Consider the following 12291-nt stretch of genomic DNA (forward strand, 5'->3'; position numbering starts at 1 on the left):
AGTTTGTAGAGATTCAGGATTATATCTAAAACTTTGACAAACTTCTATGGATTTATAGTGGACAGTATATTCTCTGACTGCATCACAGCCAGGTATAATTGGGTATGGACCAGTCCATCACAGGTAAAGCCCTCCTAACTATTGAGCACATCTACATGAAACGCTGTCGCAGGAAGACAATATCCATTGTCAGGGACCCCCACCACCCAGGACATGCTCTCTTCTTGGTGCTGCCATCAGGAAGCAGTTACAAGAGCCTCAAGACTCACAACACCAGGCTCAGGACCAGTTACTACCCCTCAACCATCAGGCTCTTGAACCAAAGGGAATATCTTCACTTGCCCCATCACTGAAATGTTCCTACAACTAATGGACTCATTTTCAAGGACTCGTCATCTCATGTTAATGATATTTATTACTTATTTAATTCTTATTTTTTTATTTGTGCAATTTGTTGTCTTCTGCACTCTGGTTGGTTTTTCATTGGTTCTGTTATGGTATTTATTCTAAAGATTTACTGATAATGCCCAGAAGAAAATGAATCGCAGGGTTGTATCAGATGACTTGCTTGTACTTTGATAATTAAATTAACTTTGAAAATCCAGCATCGTTAGATAAATTAAATCTAAAAATATTTCTAAATTCTATTGCTTTCTGCTATTTATAGACAGATGTTGCTTTTATCAGGTCAAAGAATGACCAAAAAATATTTTTAAAAGTTGCTTTGCTACAGTTACACCATACTGAAAAGGTGTAAAATGTACTAAAGGCCCATACTGTATTTTTCTTGTCCATGTTGGTTATCTATAGATTACTGTCTCTGCTTAGACAGATCACTGCCAGGGTACATTTATCAACCAACTGTACAGATCACAACAAAGATTATTCTTAATCTGTGAATTACGTATGTAAATGGCAGCAATTAATTGAATTTGACAATGTATCAAAATGCTATTTCTATAAGAAAATGTATTACACACTTGGCTACCTCACAAAATAGTGCAAGTTTAAGCACTTAAATTTTTGTCAAGGCAAGGGAGAACATACAAGAATGTAAACTATACTGTTACAAAGGTTATATGAAAGGAGAAATCCAAATGATGACTTACTGCACGAGCTGCTAATGTTATTGGTATTGCTGTAAGAAATGTCATGTAGTAGCCTGGGTATACTCCATGCCACATTGCAGAGAGGATAAAAGTTGCTATTGTTGGATGATAATGGCAGCGGTCATAGCAAACTCTGAAAGAGTAAGGCACAGTTAAAAATTCATGAGCTTTTATAAACAACTTCCTTAACTCTATTAGTCCGATATCCCCAAAGCATCAATTCCTTGTCAAGCTTATATTTTTCACATTATTCTAATAAAAATTGGTATTAATTAATTGATCTCAAATCATAGTCCCAAATTGTACTTGAGTTGGTCTGTGTCTTGATTATACTTCCCATGTTAGTCTTAAAGTTGCATTTATCCTTTATAGCCACATGACTTCCCATGTCATGGAGATTTCTAGTCTGCTATCACACAGCTCTTTTGTTGTTTCTAGATGGCTCTGACAGTGTGATACTGCAATAGGCAGGCACAGAAGTCCTTAAAGCACACTGCAGATATCTGTTGATTCTCTGAAAGTTGGCTCGTCATCAATGCATGCTGGGCCATTAAGGATCAAGGTACTTTTACTGATACGATAACCTTGTTTACAGATTTCGGACTTTGGATTGGACCATTCACAGTTGCCAAATACTTAAGGAAAGTTATTCTAAGAATCAATTAATATTTTCAGATTGTTACAAAAGTTGGTGATCTGATGCAAACTGGAGTATTCAAACAATTTTTTAATGACAAATTAGGCTCAATGTTCACAAAACAAGCCTTCAACATGATTTGCATCCTACAATTGCAAACATGAGGATACAACATAACCAATATTCTTTTAATATATAAATTCCAAACACAAAACCTAAAGGCAACTCTATCTTAACTGCGAGCAAGAGAAAATCTGCAGATGCTGTTAATCCAAGCAACACACACACAATGCTGGAAGAACTCAGCAGGTCAGGCAGCATCTATGGAAAAGAGTACAGTCAACAGCAGTAAGCTTAAGAAAAAGACAAACCAGATTTTTACCTTTTAAACCAGCGAGCTGTTTGTATGTTCCAGTTATCAATGAACATTTTAAAACTTGTTGCTAACTGCAAAAAAGTAAGCATTGAAAAAAAGTTACATTATCTGAAATTACTTTCACTTGAGTAGGTCAATAAAAGGCAAGAAAGCTCCAAAGCAGTGTAAGAAGTGGAGGTAGAGTTTATATTTGTTTAAGATATATCTCAAGTCTGGAGCAGATAATCTTGTTGTTTTAGATCATATCTACCCAAAATCTAGGCTAATTATAAGAATCAAGTACAAACGTAGAACACCTTAGTGTGAAAGGTAGTTTAACTTTCTGTCACAAAAGCAAATGAGTGCAAAGGACTGCATAAATAATTTTTTGCCATCTATACAAACTTCCAAGATTTAGATTTTATCCTCATCCTGTGCTTGAATATCTTAGAAAAATGTAAAGATCCCATTGGATACGGTCTCTAGGCTACAAGCATTGCATTCCTTAGAGAAACTAGAACTGGGGATGGTGTCACATCAGTGTAGTTGTCATCAAGTTAAAGAAAAATTCTCACCTCAATGTTCACAATATTTAAATTTGAAATCAAGTCCCAACGTGCATTGCCTTGCTCATCATAACCGTTGAAGCCAAATCCTGCAGCATTGTTGATAGCGTCAGCTATTGAAAATAAAATTTAATGAGTGTAGTTATTAGGTTTTCTTCACTGTTTACTCACAAAAGGTCATGGAAGGTCATGTTTGACAAATCTTATTGAATTTTTTGAAGAGGTTACTAGGAAAATTGACGAGAGTAAAGCAGTGGATGTTGTCTATATGGACTTCAGTAAGGCCTTTGACAAGGTTCCACACGGAAGGTTAGTTAGGAATGTTCAATCGTTAGGTATTAATATTGAAGTAGTAAAACGGATTCAACAGTGGCTGGATGGGAGATGCCAGAGAGTAGTGGTGGATAACTGTTTGTCAGGTTGGAGGCCGGGGACTAGTGGTGTGCCTCAGGGATCTGTACTGGGTCTAATGTTGTTTGTCATTTACATTAATGATTTAGATGGTGGGGTAGTAAAGTGGATTAGTAAGTATGCAGATGATACTAAGGTATGTGGTGTTGTGGATAATGAAGTAGGTTTTCAAAGCTTGCTGAGAGATTTAGTCCAGTTAGAAGAGTGGGCTGAAAGATGGCAGATGGAGTTTAATGCTGATAAGTGTGAGGTGCTACACTTTGGTAGGAATAATCCAAATAGGACATACATGGTAAATGGTAGGGCATTAAAGAATGCAGTAGAACAGAGTGATCTAGGAATAATGGTGCATAGTTCCCTTAAGATGGAATCTCATGTGGATAGGGTGGTGAAGAAAGCTTTTTGTATGCTGGCCTTTATAAATCAGAGCATTGAGTATAGGAGTTGGGATGTAATATTAAAATTGTACAAAGCATTGGTGAGGCCAAATTTGGAGTACTGTGTACAGTTCTGGTCACCGACTTATAGGAAAGATGTCAACAATTCAGAGAGAGTACAGAGGACATTTACTAGAATGTTACCTGGGTTTCAGCACCTAAGTTACAGAGAAAGGTTGAACAAGTTAGGTCGTTATTCTTTGGAGCATAGAAGGTTGATGGGGGACTTGATAGAGTTATTTAAAATTATGAGGGGGATAGATAGAGTTGATGTGGAATGCTTTTTCCATTGAAAATAGGAGAGATTCAAACAAGAGGACATGAGTTGAGAGTTAGGGGGCAAATGTTTAAGGTAACACATGGGGGAATTTCTTTACTCAAGAGAGTGGTAGCTGTGTGGAATGAGCTTTCAGTAGACGTGGTAGAGGCAGGTTCGATTTTGTCATTAAAAAAATCATTGGATAGGTATATGGACAGGAAAGGAATGGAGGGTTATGGGCTGAGTGCAGGCCAGTGGGACCAGGTGAGAGTAAGCGTTCGGCATGGACCAGAAGGGCCGAGATGGCCTGTTTCCATGCTGTAATTGTTATATGGTTATATAGATATTCACAATTATTTCTGTGAGATAAAGTTCCCCTGAAGTTAGAATTCTATGCCCTCTAGTTTTTGACTTCCCAATTGTGCAAAAAAGACTCAGTACTGTATTGCTTTTCCCTTGTACTGATGAAATAAAATTATCTGTAAGGAAGAAATGCTTAAATTTTTTTTTTGCTGTAACACAGCACGTGACAATAATAAACCAACCACCAAATGTAAATACAAAAGTGGACACTAAGAGACAATTGATTTGGACCTCTCAAGCAGACATCAGGATTGAAAGATAAAGCTATTTAAATATTTGATAACTACAGTTCCCACACTGCTGTTGTATTATCACCTACCACCACAGGAGCAATGAAGGCAAAATTGAACATATCAGCCCATCCAACATGTTGAACAAGCCCAAGACTCCCCCACGCTTGCCCTGATCCCACGTTGTTCTCCAGCTTCTGACCCATCTCTATTCATGCTACTTCTAAATTCGTATTGCCCTCAGGATCTCTTTCCTCAAAATTTTACCAACTAGAAGTGCTGTTGATTAAGCTTCCTGAGTCCCATCTACTGTTCTCTCCCTTCAGTCCTATCAAATGAATCATAAATGCTTCAATAAAAAAAAACTCGACTTCTATAACCATACAAAATACTCCACTGAAACCATGTATTTATTGTTCCTTCCACATAAATACTTAGGTTTTTGGTTTCTTGCTCTTCACAGTATCTAAATAAACCCAAATCACAGCTACTACAACTCTTACGAAAGGAAAATCATCCCACTAGCTTCTCCAGATTACCTCACTGAAACGTACGGAATTCATAAGATTCTGCACATTTGAGTTTTTCTCTGGCTGGAAGATATAGAACCAGGGTATGACAGTTGCAAAATGAGGGGTTAGCCAGGACATCAGTATGGAGATAGCACTAATAAGAGTAAGATCTTGGACCATATAGGAAACTGAAATTTCAGATGGAAAATGTTGTTTAAAGACAAGGTACAGAGTATGGCGCTGTAAGGAAACAAATAAGGGGAGGGATACAAGAATAAGGCAAATGCACCCACACATGCACACAGAGCAATGCATTACCTTTCTTGCAACTAGATTTCCTGACAAAGTTACACCTGTGCCATTGTATATTGCTAATGTACGTCATCTCCTGAGAACAACAGTAGCATCCACCTTGCCCTCAAATTTACTTTGACCAACTCTGACACAATCAGAATCAGGTTTATTATCACCGGTGTGTCGTGAAATTTGTTAACTTAGCAGCAGCAGTTCAATGCAATACATAATATAGAACAGGAGAAAAACGTAAATCATTTACAGTATACTTATATTGAATAGATTAAAAGTCATGCAAAAAACACAGAAATAATATATATTAAAAATGTGAGATAATGTTCACAGGTTCAATGTCCATTTAGGAATCGGATGGCAGAGGGGAAGAAGCTGTTCCTGAATCGCTAAGTGTGTGCCTTTAGGCTTTTGCACCTCCTACCTGATGGTAACAGTGAGAAAAGGGCATGCCCTGGGTGCTGGATGTCCTTAATAATGGACGCTGCCTTTCTGAGACACCACTCCTTGAAGATGTCCTGGGTACTTTGTAGGCTAGTACCCAAGATGGAGCCGACTAAATTTACAACCCTCTGCAGCTTATTTCAGTCCTGTGCAGTAACACCCACCCTCCTCCCCATACCAGACAGTGATGCAGCCTGTTAGAATGCTCTCTATGGATCTATTGGTGTTTGTGAGTATTTGTTAACATGCCAAAGCTCTTCAAGCTCCTAATAAAGTATAGTTGCTCTGTCTCCATCTCTGAAGACAAACTATCTACCAATATCTTTTACAAACCTACTGACTCTCAGTTATCTTGACTATATTTCTTCCCCCGTGTCACTTGTAAAGGTGCTATTCTGTTCTCTCAGTTCCTTTGTATCTGTTCTCAGGATGTGAACTTCCATTCTGGAATATCCTCCTTTTACAACGAACGGGTTTTCCCTTCCACCATCGTCAAGGCTGCTCTCTATTCTCATCTTCTCTATTTTCTACAATCTGCTCTCACCAATTCTCCCAATGACATGACAGGGATAGCGTTCCCCATGTCCTTACATACCACCCCACAAGCCACTGTATCCAGCACATCATCTTCTGCAATGCCCACCATTTCCAAAGGGATCTAGACACATCTTTCCTTCTCCCTCACACCATACTTTCCATAGGGATCGCCCCTATGTGACTCCCTTGTCCACTCATCCCTCCTTACCGATAACACTTCCACCTTCACCATCATTCAGGTCCCCAAACAGTCCTTCCAGGTGAGCTGGTGCTTCACCTGTGAGTCCGTCGGGGTTATCTATTCTATCCAGTACCCCCAACATAGACTGGGGGACCACTTCGTCGAGCGCCTTGTTCATTGTGCAACAAAAGGCTGGATTTCCCAGTGGCCACACACTTCAATTCAACTTCCCATTCTGACATGTCAATCCATAGCCTCATCTACTACCATGGCGAGGCACACTCAGATTGTAACAGCAACACCTTATGTTTCAGCTGGGCAGCCTCTAACCTGATGGCATGAGCATCTTTTTTCTATTTCTTCCCCTTCCCTTTTAAAAAAAAATCATTCCCCTTTCTGGTTTCTGAACCCTTTCTCTACTGCAAACCTGCCTATCACCTCCCTCTGGTGTCCCCACCTTCCCTTTCATCCATGGTCAACTGTCCTCCCCTATCAGATTCCATCTTCTTCAGCCCTTTACCTCTTACACCTATCATCTCCCTACATCTAACTTCATCCACCCTCTCCCACACATCCTCCCCTCCCCCACCTTCAAGCACAATTCCCCTTCTTTTCCAGTTCTGCTGAAGGGTCTTGGCTTGAAACATTGACTGTTTACTCCCCTCCATAGATATTACCTGACTTGCTGAGTTCCTCCAGCATTTTGTATATGATGCTGAAGATTTCCAGTATCTGCAGAATCTCTTGTGTTTATGATCAATTGAGTTTATTTTTAAGTAGCTAAAAATACCAGTACAGGAATTTGCAATTGCTCATGATATTACCAAACTGCTTCTCTCTTACGATCTTGTTATAGGGTTCCACTTTATTTACTGTAAATATGCATTCAATCATAGCTCAGCTTTTAAGTATACAGTTTCTTTATTCACTCATTACAACTGATATCAATCTCTAGGAATTATACATGAATTCAGATGGTGAAAAATACAAATTAAATCGAATTCATGTTTTGAACCACTTGAACTTATCATTGTACTTGCTGACAAATTAAAACATTAACATGCAATTCCAAGCCATTTGATAAGTAGAAATAATAAAGTTTCAAATGCTTATAATATTTGGTCAATGCTTCTGCTTTAGTCAAAAAGCATTTGAATACTCACCAAGACTCCAAATAAAGTAGTATTTTGGCCGGGCAGCCATTAATGAAAAATAAAGGTAGAACACTCGGCTAAGCAAGCTAGCTGTAGTCACAAATGTTTCATCAATATTGTATGCAACAGGGAACATATTTGTGACCGTCAGGTGAAAAGCCAAAGAAATCCCGCAAACGAGAAGCTTACACAGTACAGCTGGCTGAAAAGCAAGCAGAAGGAATTTAAACATTGAAACGTTATGAAACTAAAATAACAAATACCTCAGGTTTACTGAAAATATTTTCCTAGTTCATCATTTATGCTTACTATATTTCTTGTTGTCGTATATAACTTTTAATTAAAAGTTGTTGATTTCAAAATATTTCATAATTCTTCTGAATTACTGTATTGCCAAGGCACATGAAAGTTGCTTAATTCAACACTGGCAAGTAAAGGAAGTGGTAGGATTGTTCAGAATGGAAACAAGTATGGGGGAAAATGCAAAAACTGGGTAACAAAACTCTTTGTAGAATTTTCTATCTATTTCTGCACAAAGACAACTTACCAAAATTTAGAGACACAGGAGACTATGGATACTGGAATCTGGAACAACACACAAGACAACAAAGGAATGAAGCAGGTCAGACAGCTGAAGTCTACACCTGAAATGCGGACTTTCCTTTCTTTCCACAGATGCTCTCTGACCTGCTGAGTGTCTCTGTTGTTTTGTGCAATACTTACCAATATTTGCTTGCTTGAAAATAATAATTTTGCTTGTTTTGTATATTATCTTCCTTGCTGTAAGATTATCATGCAAAGAGAAAAACTCAAGAAAAACTCTACTGTTTTTGCAGTACCACATGATGGTTGCACTATGGAAGGAGTCTTGCCAGCTCTATACAAGTGTAACCTGGCTGATCCCATTCATCCTTCCTCTCTCTATTGCTGTAGTTTTTCTGTTTCGATATTTCTGTGCATCTCCATTACCGCCACCTCTGATGTAATCCAGATCCTGTACACTTGTAAAATAAGTTTTTCCCTTATGTCTCTTTTGATTCATTTCACCAATTATATTCTTTCTGTTACTCCTTGTTCTTAATTTCAACACCAATGGGAAGAGTTAGTGTATATGCACTCTGCCCATACTCATTATTTTAAATACCTCTTTTAATACCCTTAATAACCCTCTGTTCTATTGAGAACTGTTGAGACTGTGATTAAAGTCACTGGAGAGACACTATAGAAGACTTTATTCATCACAACAAGCTGGCGTCATTCTGGCAACACTCTCAGTGGAGACTCACAAACTCAAAAGTACATCACATTTTTATACCCTTAAGATCAACAGCAACATCAGGTGATTCAATACAATTTCAATCATTAAAATGACATTGTCCACTTCAATATTTTGCTTTGACAATGCTTCCCTTTGAATTGTATATCTACAGTGAGAGACACCTCTGACTAATCAAACACCTTTGTCACAAAGTAACTAAAAACTTCTGAAGACAGAAAGTCAGGTACCCAAAATTTTTGCTGTTTGGGCTGTCTCTGAGTACACAAATGCATAAAAAGCTCTTGATTACCTATACCTGTGACCATGTTTGATATGCTAAGTGACAACATCTGCCTGGTCTGCCAGCTTGAATTCAAGTCTCTGTGGTGACTTAGCCCATGTTACCTGGCTTGTTTTGCATCTTGTCCTGTGTCACCATCATCTATAACATCATCCTTAACAATTGCCTTCAGCATCTTCCCAGCCATTGAGGTCAGGCTAACTGGTCTATAATTTCCTTTCTGCTGCCTTCCTCCTTTCTTAAAGAGTGGAGTGACATTTGCAATACTCATGATTTTTTTTTACAGGTCCTTGGTTAATGGTTCCACAATCTCCAACGCTACATCTTTCAGAGCCCTAGTGTACAGTTCATCTGGTCTGGGTGACTTATGTACCCTTAGGTCTTTCAGCTTTTTGAGCTCCTTCTCCCTTGTAATAGTAACTGCACTCACTTCTCTTCCCTCATATACAACAATGTCTAGTACACTGTTAGTGTCTTCCACAGTGAAGACTAATACAAAATACTCATTAGTTCATCTGCCATCTCCTTGCCCCTTATTTCTCCAGCCTCTTCTTCTAGCAGTCCTATATCTACTCTCCTTTCTCTTTTATTTTTATATAGTTGAGAAAGCTTTAACTGTCCACTTTGATATTGTTTACTACCTTGCTTTCATATTTCATCTTTCCCCTTCTTATGATTCTTTTAGTTTCTCTCCATAGGTTTTTAAAAGCTTCCCAAGCTGCCATCTTCCCACTAATTTTGCTTTGTTGTATGCCCTCTCTTTTGTTTTGACATTAGCTTTGACTTTCCCTGTCAGCCATGGTTGTAGTATTTTGCCATTAGACTATTTCTTCGTTTTGGGAATTCATCTGTCCTGCACCTTCCTCCTTTTTTCCCCAGAAGCTCACACCATTGCTGCTCTGCTGTCATCCCTGCCAGCATCTCCTTCCAATTTATTTTGGCCAACTCCTCTCTCATACCACTATAATTTCCTTTACTCCACAAAAAATAACTGCTACATCAGACTTTACTTTCTCTCTATCAAATTTCAAGTTGAACTCAATCATACTGTAATCACTGGCTCCTAAGAACTCTTTTACCTTAAGCTCCCTCATTGCTTCTGGTTCATTACATAACACCCAATTGAGTTTTGTTGATTCCCTAGTAGGCTCAATGACAAACTGCTCTAAAAAGCCATCTCGTAGGCATTCAACAAACTCACTTTCTTGAGATCCAATACCAACCTGATTTTCCCCAATCAACCTGCATGTTAAAATCCCCCATGACCATCATAACATTGTCCATTTGACACGCCTTTTCTATTTCCTGTTTTAAACATTTAAGATACCTAGTCTGTTAAGTGGCAGCTTATCAAATCTTTTTTAAAGTATACATCAGCCTTTCTGGTACTTCATCACAAAATTCTAAATAAATAATTGTGTTCTATTAACTTTTAACAACTCCCGCAGGCTTTCACAGATTGACTCACAGTTTTAGTTTGAGTGATTATCATTTCCAGAACATTCCTCACAACCAAGGTTAAACTGCCAAGTTTGTAGTTATTGGGTTGAGCATTCCAACTGTGCTCCTTACCATTACCCCCTGCTATCTGCACAAAATAATGTTTTCATTCCCTTTTGAAACTTCTACAGTCATTTTCTCAGGTGTCAGTACCTTGTGGTCTGCTTGTAGGTTATCATTCACTACAGTTCACAGCTAACTTAGGCAGATCACATCCGTATAATAACTTTTCTATGTAGCAACAGCTCAAATTTAATTTATTTTGCTTTCTTCTGGGATCCAAAAACAATTAAATTAGCTTCAAAGCAGAATTTCATCAAGGTGATCTCCAATGTTTCCGATGCCTTTAAATTCAAGTACAGATTGCTGTGTTGCCTCTTGGCCATGAAAAAATCCTCAGTACTTAGATGTTGAAAATTATGTCAAATTATTCAATTAGCTCAGTTTTAAAATGTCTGGTAATTTAAATTAAATTAAGTAATTGGCAATTGACAATTCAGTCTAAATCCAACCCAATTCTTAATGACTTAAAATTTGTCTTAAATTTTTGGTAATCACTAGATTACCATTAACAGCAGTAAAGCAAACTAGTATGGTGACAGAAATCCCAACATGAAAAAGTGGGAAACAATGTGGAATAGTACATATCTGAAATTTTTAATATAATTGCAAGACATGTCACTTCCCCAAAACATTGTTAACCATAGTGCTGCTTCTGGAGGATATCAACCGAAGAATTAATTTAGGCTAAATTATATTCTGTGGTATATAATGAGCAACATTAAATGTTAAATTAATTCAATAGATCCCTGTGTTTCAAAATAGCTTAACTCCAGGACTAAGCAAGATTGCCATTGAGAAAAAAATCTTACCACAGGTGAAGGTTCTGCATTATCATATGGTTCATCCCCCTTTCCATTTACTATAGTACTCTTCCTGTGCAATGTTCTGCCTTCAATGAAAGCAATGTAGTCTTTATATGTGTACAAGGGTCCGGCTAGGATACCCATGAAATTACAGTTGTAGCTTAAATATTCCAATAGACTTGGCATGGTCCTGAAAGTCAGATCACAGAAAAGATTAATTGCAGCAAGCACATACCCATCATCATTCACAATACTTCTAACAACTTTGGTGTCAGGTGGATTAATATTTTTTGTGGCTTCAGATGAATAAAAATAATTCCCCAAAAAAGTGAGTGGAAAGGAAGTACAGTCAGTAAAACCTCCTGCTTAAGAATTACTGTACAAAATATATTAAGAATGCAAAGTCTCCACTATTGTGTTTCATTAAAATGTTAAATATTTTTAATTATAATTTCAGTGCTAATCTCTTTGTGCCACATGAAGTGAGCTTTGCGATTTATGGAGAGACAGACTAATCTGTAATAATCAGGGACAGCTAAGCCAGCAGAATTTGTTTAAAGGCCAAACGATAATCGTTCCTGCAGTGATAAAATATGAAACAAAAGAATAACAGGAGGATGCGATGAAGTAAACATGACAATCAAGAGGAAGAAATATGTATTGATTGGACAAATACATTTTCATGGAGTTTATTCAGGTCATTTTCCCGAAACAATATGTACTTCAACTGACTAATGTGTGTTCTATAATGAGAAAAGATTAGTGACTTTATGATAAATGATCCTTTTAGCTAGGGCGCTCTTTTGATAGAATTTCAAGTTAAGTTCTCTGATGACATTGAGCCCTATGCTTAAATGATGAAAAG

General features: G+C 37.7%; 1 protein-coding gene across 4 annotated transcripts in view; it reads right to left on the bottom strand.

Annotated features, from left to right (window-relative positions):
* Positions 1 to 12291, bottom strand: part of mboat2b (membrane bound O-acyltransferase domain containing 2b) — a 142522-nt gene that overhangs the window by 14940 nt on the left and 115291 nt on the right. For all 4 annotated transcript variants that reach the window (XM_059981935.1, XM_059981933.1, XM_059981936.1 and 1 more), the window contains 5 exons: positions 11433 to 11616; positions 7511 to 7703; positions 2677 to 2780; positions 2129 to 2193; positions 1110 to 1242 (listed from right to left, as the gene is read on the bottom strand). In XM_059981935.1, the coding sequence (XP_059837918.1) occupies positions 1110 to 1242; positions 2129 to 2193; positions 2677 to 2780; positions 7511 to 7703; positions 11433 to 11616 (679 nt within the window). The remainder of the gene's footprint in view (positions 1 to 1109; positions 1243 to 2128; positions 2194 to 2676; positions 2781 to 7510; positions 7704 to 11432; positions 11617 to 12291) is intronic.

This window comes from Hypanus sabinus, chromosome 10 (assembly GCF_030144855.1).
Source record: "Hypanus sabinus isolate sHypSab1 chromosome 10, sHypSab1.hap1, whole genome shotgun sequence".
NCBI classification, from domain to species: Eukaryota; Metazoa; Chordata; class Chondrichthyes; order Myliobatiformes; family Dasyatidae; genus Hypanus; species Hypanus sabinus.